This window comes from Fistularia commersonii, chromosome 30 (assembly GCF_037954325.1).
Source record: "Fistularia commersonii isolate RoL2024-O1a breed Wild chromosome 30, RoL_Fcom_v1.0, whole genome shotgun sequence".
Taxonomy (NCBI): Eukaryota; Metazoa; Chordata; class Actinopteri; order Syngnathiformes; family Fistulariidae; genus Fistularia; species Fistularia commersonii.
Genome location: NC_141313.1, coordinates 6,818,892 through 6,834,567, shown reverse-complemented (window position 1 = coordinate 6,834,567; position 15,676 = coordinate 6,818,892). Strand labels below are relative to the sequence as shown.

Here is a 15,676-nt window from a genome sequence, read left to right as displayed (position 1 = left end):
ATGTATGTATGTATATATGTATCTATACATATACATATATGTATATACACATACATATATACGTATATATACATAGATTACATATATACAAACGCATATACGTATATATACATATTACATATATATACATATATATATAAAAATTAAGAATAAAACATCTGCAAATGGCGAGAAAGCCCAGTCTCAACAATAATGTCTATTATAATCCAAAAAATGCTTAAACCTGAAATGGACACTTAATCTGAGCCTTGTGGAATGAGAACATGGACAAACAAGGATGGAACTCCATGGAAAGAAAAATGGTTAGGAAACGTTTGGGTGTTCGTGCCGCATTATTATTATTGCTCCAGTTCAAATGTGACTCAAGTCCGATTCACACCGTCTCATTTCACAATGCGAGATGAGTGTCGCTCGTCGGCTCTTCCCAGAGCAGATTAAAATAATCCATGACACTAAAACGTGGTGTGTTTTAAGGATGAGAACACATCACAGAAATAAATAACCAAATGTTGCGTGAACAAACCTCTTTTGAAAATCACTGAAATCAGGGTTTTGGTCCTTGGTATCAGTCTTTGGCTGTTTTTGGTGTGTTTTATTTTTCTCTGGTGTTAATACTGTGTGTTACCTGGTGCTTTGCAGTGTTAAAGCTGTCAATGGGAGTCTACACCTCTGCATTTGGAAAGTCAGTTTGTTAGAATTCTTTTTTTTTTGGTTGTTTTTTTTTCTCCGTTTTACTAAAAAATAACAAATATTTAACAAACGTTCAGTTAATGTGCATGCACTGTCTGTAACTATTCAGAAAAATGTAATGGCAACTTTTGCTAGTATGTTGAGAATAAAAAAAAATAGAAAGTGGTAATTTTACATTTTCCCAACACCTTCGCCGAAAAAAAAGAGAGAAAGGAAAAACAGATAATGCTATCACTACATACAAAATGGTTGATGAATTATGGCTCTATATTGATAACACAAGTATGCTGAAAAGAAGCATGCCGAAATAACGTCTGTGACAGTGCAAATACATTTATGTATGTTCCTTGTACAAAACATTTAGGGTTAGCATTCCGCGCAACATGCTAGTTCTCAGAAAAGTTCTGGCTCGGACTCAAGTAGCAGCTCTGAGATGTAGCTTGTGTCTCTTCTCGAGGGGGTGGAGGGAAGTAAAACTCATATCGCTACAGGTGAACCTACCACTTACACAGGATAGAAAAGCAGCGTGGGAAAAAAGATAACACTTTCCTTTTTTTATCTCTATTTGCACCAGCTAAAGAGAGAGAGAGAAAGGGATGAAGAGGGGGTGGGGGTGTGGGAAGGTTATGAAGGACTTGGAGTTGTGACCGGTTGAAGTACTATGCATTGTCACAATTGTCCAACACATATACAATAAATAACCATTGGTGACACCACAGGACAGAAGTCTTTAACACCATGACACCTACAGAAATAAGAACATGAAGAAAGATGTTTGACAGAATGGGAGGCAGAATGAGCTTCCTACTGAGTTTGCGTGGCCTGGCGGCTGCTGTCCAGCAGACAGTCTCTTCGGCGGGCGGGACAGTGACTTCACTTCCTATTTGATAGCGTCCGTGAACCTGCCAAGCATGCACGTGCGACTTGTAGTCAGTACATCCTCCGCGTGCGCAGCGGGCAATGGTTTGTATCTTGTCCAAGAATACTTCCTTTTACATTCTTCGGGGAGATGGATTTGTATTTCCCAGACCACTGACCTGGATATTATTACAAGTGAGAGGAAACAACACTGGCCGAACAGCTGGCTCCGCTCGCAATCTGCTGAACATCTGCCCGTCTCATGGCGGCCGGTCACTCTGTGGGCACAGATTCGGTCCGTCCTTTCGTCTCCAGGCGGCTCGTGCATCCCTCTGTCAGTATCTCATCCTGGGCATTTGAGCTTTCTCAACACAACAATGTTGGCGACCTCAGATACTCTTACTGGCTCTTTCCTTCGCTTTTGTCGTTTGGTGAAATGTGTTCTTGAGGTTGACTAGTCTCATATCCAAGGTATAGGAAGGAGATAAGCATTAGTTTGAGAAGGAAAACTAAAATTGTTGAAAGAAAACAGGAGGTCAGATATACTTTTTTCGAGTTCACAGTGTTGCACCCCGATCTGAGGCCCACATGCCCAAGAAAGCGCCCGGCATTTTGGGCAGCTACATGCGGTTTTCCAGCGGCGTAAACGCAAAATAATGAAACATTGTCCATTAAGCAGGTGTGTGGCAGGTTTTATGTTGGTTATCAGATTTTCCGGGACATACCCTTCTAGGTTTGGAGCTGATCTCAGCACAAAAAACACACGAAGCTTAAAACCCCCCGCTTATTATCTGTAATATATGACATTATTTTGCTTTGACGCCGCTGGCAAGGGTTTACATTGCTGTTCAATAAGGTGGGCTTTCGTTTCTGCAAGTGCAACTCGCATCGGGGCGTGAAACACAGCTTTCTCTTCTCAGTCTCTTTATATTTACAAGGGAAAATAAGATCAGCTACTATGACGACAACGTTAATAACAACGAGCACAACGACAAACAGACAACGAGAATAGCAAGTGTAACGATAAAAGGATGTCAATATTTAAATTCATTCATTCAAAACAAAGAATATCTTTGTGTTTCTTTAAAATCATGGCAAGTCAATATGACCTGATTATGGACCTCCTCCTCCTCGTTCCAATGACTACGCTGCAAGATAGACAGAAGCATTGCCATCTCTTTCTGTTAGCCACATTAGCTTAGCACATTTGCAAGGCAATGTAGACAGTCATGCTGTTTGTGGGGGCCGGATGCCCGGGAGGTTTTTCCCGCCTCGTCCTCAGTGTCTTAGCGTGGCGTGCCATCCAGGGCAGAGGAGGATGGGGTGCTGGGAGTGGATGAGCGAGGGGTAGCAGCGGGAGGGGTAGCAGCCGGACTCCCGGTGCCGCTGCTCGGGGTGCAGGCGGAGGAGCTGATGGGAGCGGGGGTCTCTGACCCGGTGACACCTCCCTGCTGCTGGCTGGCCTGCTGCTGCTGGGCCTGGAGGGTCTGACCGCAGACGTGGTGGTGTTTCTCCCAGTCCTTGTGCTGGCAGAAGGAGCCACAGTAGCGTGCCGTGTTGCAGCCGCTGCACGTCTCACTGGCCTTGCGGCCGCAGTTCCAGCAGCTCTGACAGACACAAAGACACATCTCACTAACACAAAACAATCATACCCATTGCGGTCGGGCAGGATCGTATTTTTTCTACGCCATTAAGAATCAGGCACTCAATTCATCATTTGTAAATTATTATTTGTACATAAATTACCATTAACATTAGCATTTCAATAATTAATGTGCGAGTCTTGAGGTCCTGCTAGGCTTTTATTTCATCTAATGCTTTGTAACATGAAGATAGTCCTTACTTCAGATGAGTTAATGTGAATGCTTAATAAACAGAATAAATGCTTTACAAGTGTCTAAATTAATCATGGTATACAGTGTTAATGGCTCTTATGAAATATTTAGTGCCACACTCACAACAATAAGTACATGTAGACATTATTTGATGCATAACTGACATTTAAATGGTTTTGAATTATTTACTTTCAAGTTGACAATCAACTTATGAACCAAACAAAAGTCAACAAATAACTTATGCAAATTAACTTTGTCATAGAAAAAATTGTGCTTTAGTTTTGGCGGCACTTAAAAAGTCTGAAAATTCTATCAGGGACAAAATGAGCCGATAAATCGTGTATATAATAGTTAAAAATCTTGCTAATATGCTGTATACTGTTTATTATACAAAGAATCATTCTTTATAAGTGACAAATCAAGGATTAACTAAAACTTGACAAATGCTATATAGTAGTAGTTGTCTTTCAATGTGACAGCAGCCCACTGATAAGAGAAAGTGTTTTATTTTACGTCCGAGAAAACATCATGTTTGATGACTTCATCAAACCCAGAACCAACGAGACGCGAAGATGAGCGAGCGATAGTTTGCTCATTAAGTGAACAAGGCATTGCTTTTACAACACTTAAGCTGAAAATCAAACCACAGACAGATCAAATACCCATCTCTTATTACACTCAGGGCCTCTTATATATCTTAGAAACCGCAGGGAGAGCATGTCAGGGATCTTGCATATCCACAGGAAACGGGCGAACAAGGTTACAAACAGCTTTTTAAAGTTCTCCTCTGGGGCACTTCTCTCTCATAAACATCACTCCTGCAATTAATGTCAGATGTGAACCATATTTTCTTCTCCCTTAACTGATTAAACGTCAAGGTCTCCAGTGGTGATTAGCAAATTAAAGCCCCTTCCCTCATTTCCTCTTAGCTGAACACCATTCCAATCACGGTGGCTACTTTGTTCGAAAAAGGACCGGGAAGGAGCAAAGCAAAAAGTACTTGTTTTTTTTTCTTTTACTTATCTCTCTCCTCGTCATCATCTATTAGCACGGTCACTTTGATATTTGTAAGAAGAACATGAGTAATTGGCTTTTGTTTATGTGATAGATGAGAAATACTTCTTTGGGGGTTTGCACGAAAAGATCCCTGCAAGTGACGTCAAAGCCCGACTTGACAAGGTGACGGTGTGTGTGTGTGTGTGTGTGTGTGTGTCACAGGTCTCACCATACCTCGCTGGAGTCCTCCTGTTGGTTTATTATGGAAAGTGCGTCCTCGGCCGCCTGCCGCTTGGCCTCGGCCACCGTGCGCTCCATCTTGGCCCGCTCGCTGCTGATCATCTCGTGGGCCTTGCGCTCTGCCTCTGACACGGCCTTCTGCAGCTCAGACATGGCTTGCCGCTTCACCTCATTCACAGCCTCTTCTGGAAAGAGTGTGGAGACAGAGGAAGTCAAGCCTCCCGAACCTGCAAAGTAGTTAGCGATGTATTATCCTGTTTTTAGAGAGAGATTCTTTTCATTCAGAATGAATACCGCTAAATTCATTGGCCTTCGCTTTTATTTGTCCTGAATAGGCAAATGATGCTTCGATATGGTCTATTTTATATTCAACATTTACACTGGAACGCAAAGATAATCTCAGTTTCTATGAAAACTCGTTCACCTATACTTTGTAAAACTGCCGTGTCATTGTGGAGCGGCCATTCAAAACACTCTCCCAACTTTCTTTCTGGCGAAAGAGCTACAATTGTATTTGCTGCAATACTCACTGAAAATACTCTCTTGTGCCAGAAAAACAGAAAGGATTTAGTTGGAAATTTCGGTTCTATTCTTTCCTCTGTTTGAGGTCAAGGATATAGAACGCTATCTTTTAAATGTAAAACAAAATTAAACAAAACATTAACAGATTTTTTTTAAATGTAAAAAAAATGTACGTGTCTATATAATTATGGCTGTGTATTTCTTAACCTGGTGCACTGCTGATACTACAAAGCTGGTATTACAAACTTTCTTTTTTTTCAATTTGGTTTAGCATGCCTTATCTAAATGGCCTAATATCACATCATTTGCAGTTTTGGTGCATGGAGCATTGTGAGATATTATGGCAATAAATACATAGAAAAGAAGTCTTATATCGTGGTAAATGAATAAAAGAAGAATCTGAAGTGCATCCCTGAGACAAGTACAATGCTCCAGGAAATCACAGCAACGGAAGTAGCGTTATTACAAACTTCTCTCTCGAAAAGGAATAATCTCGCCACGTGGATGTTAAAGCGCTGGAATTCAAACTTGAACGTCAAAGCAGAAGGGGGGCTTTTTGTTTGCTCCCATCAAGCCTGTAACTTGACTAATTGTGTATGCAAATCAGGCAATTTATATTTAAATTATGCATTTCCATTGTGATCCCAGAGGCCCACGCAGTGAGGGGAAGTGGGAAACCGGTAGGACACTGTGCAAGGTGCTTGAATATTTATCACCAACTGTAAACATTTTGCCCATTTCAAACAGATGTATTCACCGTTGTTCTCCATTGTGTTAAAATTCCTATTTTGCATGTCTCCCTGGGTCACATTTAAATCAGTCTCTCCTCAGCCAAAATATATGCAGCGGAAGTGAAAAGGATAATGGAAATACTGGGAAAAATGCGGAGAGAATGAAAAATAGACACTGCCATTTAAACTCCGGACAAAAGATAAATACGGCGACACGGGTTGCAAATATGCTTCCCTTTGCTTAATTTCCAAAGATATTACGCTTGTATTACAAACGTAAAAATGTGTTTTCAGTGTCAAAAGGAATGTTTGCCTTCTCGAAGACAGAGACATTTGCTCTCCTTTGTGATGGAACTAAATTTTTATAACAGGGTGGTTTTGTCTTTAACCTACTGTGCTGCCTGGAGTCATGGAAATTGCCCTGGTGCCGTGTGATATATGCCTTGTGCATGGAATTGTGATTACACACCAAATGCCTCAGATGGAAGATCGATCAAAGCTGGTGAGGGGAGGAGAATACTGGAGAGCAGGCAGAGCTGTGTCCCGATGGTGATACTCAATTCAATTTAAATGCATATTACTTGTTCAGAGTATCTTGCACATCATGCTTGGTCAAGCAAAGGGGACAATTTCTTTTCTCCAAGGGGTTTAAAAAGCAGATATACTGTATCACTGACAGCGAATACAAAGTGAACTCTCAAGAAGCGACTTCTCAATACAAAATCATTTCAGAATGCAGTTATGGAGAATGAGTGTGTACAAACACCGCTGTTTGTGTGACTGATGTGGGCGACCGAAGCTGATAAGACGGCAAATTACTTTCAATACAATCCTAACAGGCATCCATAAATTTACCAGTTTTACTAGTTTTGTCAAATAGAATAGCAGCAAAAGTGCTGGCTGAGTGGATTAGAAAAGTGTCCAAAGTAAAGAGATATCAAATCTTGCTACTTTACTTTAAGCAGGGAAACCACTGAAACTACTGTGAAAGTGAATTGTATCTGTTGTCTGGCACAATAAAACACTTTTATGATTTGACATCAGATCTGGTTTGTGCACAGTACTGTGGTCAAAATCCTTTACTTCTAAGTTCCTACAGTATATAAAATGACGCATTCATTCAAGCCTGAAACACAGACATTGAGACCGCACGAGGATAAGACGGGAGAATTGGATTGTAAATAAGGTTTCCAGCTCTGAGTCATCTGGGTAAAAAAGATGGCCTTGATTTCTGCAAGGCAAAATGGCTTACAAATCTGAGGGGAGGTTGTGAGAAACAGAGAATGGCTGTGTGTGTGTGTGTGTGTGTGTGTGTGTTGATGATAGTCATAGAAGTGCTTCTCACCAGCTTTCTTCCAGATTTCCTCGGGGACGTAGCCAGACACAGGCCTGTGCAGAAGCTCCCTATGAATTTCTAGGAGACAGAAATATAAAAAAAATCACTACAGACATGAGAGATCAACACCTATGGAGAGAATATACCTCCAGACAATAAATGTACCATTTGTTGACAAACCTTGGCAAAAAAAAAAACCCTGAAAAATTATTTTCAATAATAGTCAAATTCAGTTGATCGTAGTAACAACATAATTTAGTCAACCAAGGACAGCATAATCATTCTGACATTCAGTTGATCTTTAAGATAGATTTTTGAACAACACATTAAAATAAAATAGCAGAAGACCAAGAAGCTACCTCTGGGGGACACCGTATTCAACAGACAGAGGACCACAGTCAATGCCTTACTGAGAGCATGTCTGCAGTGTAATAATGGAAAATTGGAAAACTGTGATCAGTTTATACATTTGAGCTTTAAAGCAACAATCACAATATTTTGGAATTGATAGAACTGAAGAGAAGTTCAGAACTGAGAACTTATATTAATTGCGTGTGTGTGATAAAAATACTAAAGGGAGCAACATTTGAAGCAGCCTTTTAAAGATATGCTATCAATTTTTTTGTCACTTTGGACCCTAATAAGCATTACATTTTACCTGATGGTGGATTGTCCTGTGCTGCAGGGCTCTGCTGCCTCGACTGCCCACTGGTAGCACCCTTTTTCAGTTCTTCGGCGTCACTGTATCTCCGGATCCAGTAGTTGAGCTCCTCGCGATCAGCCTCCTGGCACCGTCGCAATACTGTCAGTGAGCGCCGGGTCTTCTCCACCATGTCCATGATGCAGTTCAGGAGCTGGAGACAACAGGTACCGGACAAGGCTCTGAGTTTACACATATCGATGGGCACACTTAAAAAACCCAGACAAGCTAAATTGTTGCAGGATGAGGCTCTAAACTGAAGTCAATATATGTCCTTTTTACAGGGCATGCATCGTTACTTATATAACACAAGTCATAAGCACAAATTCTGCAGGAACGAAATCAGATTTATCATGTCCACTTATTGAAGGTGATGTCAGGGCAATCTCATTTCACTATTTAAATAAAAATACACATGACGAGACCGATCGATCGGTTTTCGCTGCACACAAAGAACAAGAAGATGAAACAGCATCATAAATGTCAAATTGGATAGACTGCAGCGTTAAAAGGACAGTTTAACCCACACATATATCACCATTTAGTTATCTTAATGGGAATCCATGTCCAGATCTGTAATTCATTAGCAAAATTAATTAGTGTACGTGCTCACAAACAGCCTATAAATACTGGTATCTGTTACAATGTTCGCAAAGGAGCTTCCACAACACCCGGATAGAATGAAAAAAAAAAACGGTCTGAAAGAAAACCTTGGTTTTTCTGGACATAGAAAACACATATGTTTGTATGGAGAAATTCAGCTCCTTATGTACAAAAAATTATGTATATAATAGAAGTAAGTATAATAAATGTGACTATAACGAGGTCTCCTTGAACCATTCTTACTCACAGAGACAGAACTGAAGGGAAGAGTAATAAAAAATGTTATTACTTTTCTTACATGGTCAAGGTGCTTCCACTCCTCTGCCCACTCCCGGTCCGTCAGCCGGTGGTCAATCACTTCTTCCTGTCTGGCTCCTGCGTGCATACCTTTTTTTTTAAAAAAAAAAAAGGATAGGCAGGCAGAGAGAGCAAAGGGGGAAACAAAAATGGGCAAGTCAGTATGACAAAGATCAATAAACCTTACATTACTTCATCATTCCCTTACTCTCCTTCATATATCCTTCATTTGGCCTTTAGTGGACTCTCTCTCTCCATCCAATTGTTTCTCTCTCACTCCATTCTTTCCCCATATCTCTCTCCCGCCCTGAGGGCAGGATCAAATGACTGAACTTCTGGTCCAATAAACATCCATCACAAGTCTAGAGATGGTAAATGTGTCTCCTATTTTTAGAACAGAACCATCATTATAGCCTCATCAATACTTAGTCCCGAGGCCTTGACTGAGGTTCGTGATCTTTGGGACAGCAGAGCGACGAAGTGGTTGGAGAGATTCTCTGTACAACTCAGTAAAGTAGTAATCACAGGACTAAAGCTGAAATATTGTGATAATTTTAATTATTATTATTATTAGTGAGATACTGATCTTCACAGTATATTGAAAACTGATGTTGAGGAAATGATGAAAAGATGAGGCAACCATTGTAACTGCTTTCTTCATACTGTTATATGAAATCCATCTTGTGCTTCTAAGACATAAAAGGTTTGACATATTCGATGCCAGTATTGTCAGCACGGCCTCACCTATGGGTCGGGCTCTCTCACGGATCTCACGATGGTTGGAGGCCGGGTGTCTGTAGGTGTCTCGATAGTGATGAGCAATGGCCATGTCGTCCAGCCTGTAGTGCTGCGGAGGGAGTGGTCCTGGGTGGGGCAGGCCATTAGGTTGGTAGGACAACCCGTTTGATGGACTGAATCTCTGGGCGGGGCTTATAGTGCAGGGTCGCTTGCTGGGATGAACATCTGGGTGCAGGGCACTGTCTCGCTCAAAGCCATTCTCTTTGGTTCTGAATGCAGAGAAGAAAAAGAAGGGGTTGAAGTCAAAGCATTAGTGTTGTGTCCAAAATATCTGACTGCACAAACTGAATGCACCACTTTTGGATAACTATCATCAGACAAGGATTCATGTTTTTCCTGCACATAACACAAGACCTTCTGAACCACAATATTTGGACTAAGAGAAAAGGGTTACTGAAACAGGCAAAAAAAACAAACAATGGGGAAGATTCAAAAATTGATAGCCTTGCATTGCAAAACCATTGTCAATTGATCTGGTCTCCCTTGATTTGTTTATTTTTTTCACAATTTTTATGGAAGGGGAGGGGGGGGTCACTAGCAACAGCTGTTGATAAAAACAGCTCTGGATGCAGTTTGCCAACCAATCAGAATACATGGATTAGCACTAAGGATAAGAAATATTTAACAGACTGAAGGCTGCTTAACAAGTGCTGTTGGAAAGACAGCGAGACACATTACAGCAAGATTGAGTTGCCATTTTGATCCCATTTGAATTTTTGAACAATTTAAATAGCCAAACCATGGTGACGCTGAAGAGTTTGTTTCCAAGTGTGTTAACAAAAAAAATGCCACAGCAGCATTTCTGCTTTCCTGCCTGCCCTGGTATCACAAGGAAAGTAACTGGTTGTAATTGGATTGGTTTTCATTAAACGCTCGAAAACGAGAGGATGACAGACTGATCAGTGGAGTGAAAGAAACGTCTGTTCAGCAGCTTTATCTGGTTACTTGGCTGAAGATTTGAGGGTCCGCTGAGACATTGTGTTAAATTTTCTTATTTTTGCTCCAGTTATTGCACACTACAAGCAGAACATGAAACATATGATCTCAACAATGGTTCCAGCCCTTCATCTAATCGAGCACCAGGTAGACCTGTGAACAGACAAAGGAACTGCACACGTGCACGGTTGAACCTTGAATGTGTGTGCTTGCACAAATTAAAGGCACACAGCTAAATATGCACACAAGTAGCTTTCATGGGATCAGGTGGATTTTTGTTAGCCTGCTTCTGAAGATTAATGTAGCTATGTGCACACTTGTGTGTGTGTGTGTATGTGTGTGTTCGTGTGAGCTTGTGTGACTGCACATATGTGTTTGTGTGTGTTCGCAGTTTTGTCAGTTCACGGTTAAATCTCATCCCCCCCCACTATCTGCAATCCTTCAGTTTTCTCTCACTCTCTCTTTCTCTCTCTCTCCCCCTCATTCTCCCATCTCTCTCAGATGAACAGATTGAACTTCTTAATGAGCTGTTTTTATGGGATCCTAATGCTCATCCACAGCGCTCCATATGCTCTTTCCCTCATCCCTCCGTCTCTCCCTGCCTCCCTCGACTCATCCATCCGCCCCCCAACCCCCCAGCCACACTCTTATCTCCCCAGCCTTCCTGCTGCAACAATGTTTATATCTACAGGCATTGAATTGCGCGTGCGCGCGCGCACGCACACACGCACGCACGCACACACACACACACGCACACACACACACACACACACACACACACACACACACAAGCATGCATTCCAAGTATCCCATTCAATGCACTAATGTGTGTACATATAATTTACTGCATGTACCCACTGTCCATCCACATGTGAAGTGATTTCCTCGTATTGTTTATTAATTTTATTCACATATAAAAAAATAATCTGAACAGTAAAAAGAACACTGCGCCATTATATCAGCTACAAATCCTAAACAGAATCTCTTAATGAACAACATCCACAAACAGACATTAATTCTCCTACACAACCTGAAGACATTAAGTGTGATTCTTTATGACAAGCTGGTACGGAAGGCTAATATTTCAGGTTTCTTTCGCCAAGGTCACTTTGTTTCTAATCTCAAACTGAATGTGATCGTATTACATTAAAAAGTAATATTTGTGATCAATTTCCTTTTTGGAATACATAAGCTTAGTGTTTTCTATATCTAATTTCATGCCAATAATGCCACTTATACATCTTTTAATTAGTGAGAACATTATATATATTTGTGATTTTTATGAATTCTTGTAATTTTATCGACAATATTTCTGTTATTTATTTTCTTTTACTTCTGTTTATTTACTTTCTCAGTGCTCCTTCTGTATTTGTTTGCAAAACATGTTTATATATTAACGTTTGTCACCAAATGTTTACAAAAATTAAATATGCTTTTCTAAGTACGTGAAAAAACAAAAGCAAAATGGTAAATGTTGCATAAAATCTAAATATCTGAAAAGTCTCAAAGTAGACACCAATAATACACTAATCATTGTTTGCAGGCTTTCTGTTGAAGAAAAAAGCCCTTTGGGTATGTTTCCATTATTATGTAGATGCAAAAGTAGCACGATCCATTTAAGACAAAACTATTTTCATCCCAGCTCTGATATTCTGGAAAGGTTATTGTTTACCTTTCTAAGCCTAGTAAAGGTATCAATAAATATCAGTCACGGCTTACTCCAAACACTAGACCAGGGTATGAATAATATCGACAGAGCTTATTATTACCATGAAATCAATGCAAAGATGCTGAATTGTATTAAAATTACCATGAAAATCTTTAGAGACTTAAAACTTTACACTGTCAGCCAAAATCAAATATGTTCCTTTGTAGGGGAATTTCTAGAGTACGGTATGTTTACTCTAATATTGTATTGTAATAATTGTCGGCCAGCTTCAGCAGACCTTGCCATTAATCAGGATGAATTAATAGCACGCTGTATTCCGAAATTGAGGATTCCCATTCAAATTCCAATATTCTGACCAACGGCTTCAAGAATGGGGAGCAGAGGTAAGCAGAAAGCGGAGGTGCTTAGCCAGCCGTATTGGTGCTGGAACCTCATCTGTATGTGTTATCAGCCTATCTCCCTGGGATGACACATCTCTCCTGAGAAGTATTTACATTAAAAAAAAGCACACACTTCCACATTAGATTTAGAATTATGCTTATACTGACACGCACACATCCACACACACCTTTTACCACTAAACTGCAAAAACACAGGTTATCCTGAAGGTATGTTATGGGGAATGAATGGGAAGTGAGAATTATTGATATCTCATACGCCAGTAGTGTCCCTAAGCAAATACAAAAAAAAAGGGTATTTTCCCATCTTGTTTCAATGTGGACGCTATAACACTCTAAGGAATTTGAAAAAAAAGGCTATGCAGACGTTGCAGTATTTGCACAAACACAGGCACAGGCACTTACACCAAAGCAAAACTGCTAATGCACTTCTTTTAAGAAGTGAGAATGTCTAATAAAGTTCAAGGTTTTCTGGAAAATTAATGAACATTCAACCACTGTTTGTGAAGTCTTTATAAATCATCTGATGAAACCAAATACAATGAAAGAACAATCACAGACTATGCTAATGAAATAACACTCAATTATAAAAAATGACTTGCAATATGTTTAATGTCAACCTGGGATGTCTTCCTGCTTTTTTGTTTCTCTGTTCTGGGGTAAGTTGGGAAGCAGGAGACAGGTTTCTATAGTGCCGCGTGTTCCTGGATGGCACGTCTCTGTGCTTGTCCATTAGAGCAGAGAACATTGAGTGATTACAGAAGTCCGTGACGACAAATGGATGTAATGATTTAGCTGGGTTGGGGGATGTACACTGATGCAGAGAGACTCTGACATACAGGTACACACTGTGCACTCTTTACATTCCCAATCAAGCACAGAAGGATATGACAAACCATGTATCATGCGCGCCGGAAGTATTCACAAATTCTCCAACACATCTAGACTTTTCATTAAAGCACAGCTGTCTGCCGTAATTTCCTATCTTCGGGGTGTGTATGTGTGTCTAGCCAGGTCTACTTTTCCCATCACTTCCTCTCCTCAGTTCTGGCCCATTAAGAGCAGGAGCCAGGAGCTAGGATGTCCAACGGAGCACGTCATGAGGCACGATGGCGCACTGACAGACACTTCCCATACATATATTAACACATCACAGGATTGCCCTGCATTGGCTCAGCCTGTGTCTGCGCTGTAATGTATGGATACACGGGGATGCAGGCAGACTCAAAGGGATTTATGCATGAGATCAAATAATAGAGAAGTAAAAAGCTGCAGCAGCTTTAGTATTTTAAGCTGACACTCTCATCCATGGAGGCATGTGGTGATTATGGCTCATTTGGAGATTCACATGTTTAAAAACTGCATTTCAAACGTTTGCAATTTTTTGGATTCACCCACCTGTCTGGTGTCCTTCGCTTGCCGTTCTCGTTGACATCCAGCAGGAGTTCAGAGGAGTCCACCGGGGAAGTGGTGCTGGTGTCCAGGAGCAGCTGTTCATGCTGGGCCAGGTACTGTGCCGGGTTCTGCTTGGCCAGTCTGGCACAGTGAAGGAGCTCTCTCTGGAGGAGTGGCAGGTTGGCCTACAGAAAGAAACAGCAAAGAAAATTATACTCCACACTGACAAATTATGTGTGTCTAGGGAAAAAAAAAAGCAATAACACAACATGACATTTGGCTTTCATAAATTCAATTTAAAAAATGTTTTTTTTTTTTTTTTTTTTTTTCCGGAAACACAACAATAATACACTGTCAGAGACTTAGCTGAGCTGTTTATATCAAAACATATTAAATGCATCTGCCCTTAAAAGTCTAAAAGAATTTTTTGCTAAAAGCAACAGTAACTATATTTGAACAACAAGCCAGGTAATGTTATGTGTACATGAATTCTTTACATCAAATAATGCTGCATTTCTTATTACTTTTGTATTGAAAACATCTTGAATACAAAATGTGATAAGGTTACTCAGAATCCTTCAGGAGGGAATTATGCAATTTAAACACATAGAAAGTGCTCTATGTATATATGTGTATATATATGTATATATATATGACATGTTGTTGGTATTTAGCATCAAGAACAGACAAATGCAGGAAAACATTCCTCTTAATCTATCTCGAAAAAGTACTCCAAAATACTACACGTGATCTCATGACACCTAAAAATGAACCACCCTTGAAAGGAGAACCGAAAGCCTCAGACTCAGACCCAGAAATACAAGACCATAATCACTATTTTCAAAAACACACCAATTTGAGGAAACAAAAGAAGCCATCCAACTTGTTTACTCAGTTCCACCGAAGCACCAGCTCCTCCTGACCTGCTGCAACCCAGGGAGCAGCAACTCACAAAGAGTTTATATATATATATATATATATATATATGTACTGTAATAAGAAAATAAATATTTATATATATAAAAATATATGTATAGAAAAAAATAAAAAAAGTATATATATATATATAATTTTCTTCTTACAGAGGCAGGAACTATTTTCAATCCCCTCCACACAATAAGGCTCTTGCCTTTCTGTGCGCAGGTAAGGGGTCATGCAGGTATTTGTGCATTGGCTTCAAAGACATCTGATGGCATGCATTTTGCAGCAAGAAGATGAAAGTGTTGCATCAGTTGGGCTCACAACGAGAAAGGCTATTCTGGCATGGAACATAAGAGGAACCTTCGGAGAGGCTGTCATTATAACTCCAAGTCTCCTAATCTTTGTTTTGTCCTGCATTACTTAATCAGTGTTGCTTTGTTTTCTCTTTTCATACTTATAATCCTCTCTGTGCTCTAGGCTTTTACTCACTTTGTCCCCTTTTCCCCCCTGTCCTACATTAGCTGTCAGATCTGCTTCTATTTATCTGATAATTAGACTTTACCTTTGAGAAATGCATTAAGAAATAAGAGTTACAGTGTGTTTTTTTTTTGGGCCAGAAATATATTTCATGAGCCCTAATTGGTTGAAGAAAAAAAAAAAATAAAAGAACACCAAGCACTGGCCTTCACTTTACCTGCCCGAGTTAATGGTCCGTTAATAGCTTATGATCGTAATTACCCTCTGAAAAAAA

At 40.2% G+C, this 15,676-nt stretch overlaps 1 protein-coding gene across 7 annotated transcripts in view; it reads right to left on the bottom strand.

Moving 5' to 3' along the window:
• Positions 1-579: 579 nt before the first annotated feature.
• Positions 580-15,676, bottom strand: part of runx1t1 (RUNX1 partner transcriptional co-repressor 1) — a 62,484-nt gene continuing 47,387 nt past the window's right edge. For 4 of the 7 annotated variants that reach the window (XM_086177705.1, XM_086177712.1, XM_086177710.1 and 1 more), the window contains 7 exons: positions 14,008-14,189; positions 9,553-9,815; positions 8,801-8,898; positions 7,867-8,062; positions 7,218-7,286; positions 4,614-4,846; positions 580-3,155 (listed from right to left, as the gene is read on the bottom strand). In XM_086177705.1, the coding sequence (XP_086033831.1) occupies positions 2,835-3,155; positions 4,614-4,846; positions 7,218-7,286; positions 7,867-8,062; positions 8,801-8,898; positions 9,553-9,815; positions 14,008-14,189 (1,362 nt within the window). In that variant the 3' untranslated portion in view covers positions 580-2,834. The remainder of the gene's footprint in view (positions 3,156-4,613; positions 4,847-7,217; positions 7,287-7,866; positions 8,063-8,800; positions 8,899-9,552; positions 9,816-14,007; positions 14,190-15,676) is intronic. The other 3 variants (XM_086177707.1, XM_086177706.1, XM_086177708.1) reach the window with 3 other exon arrangements.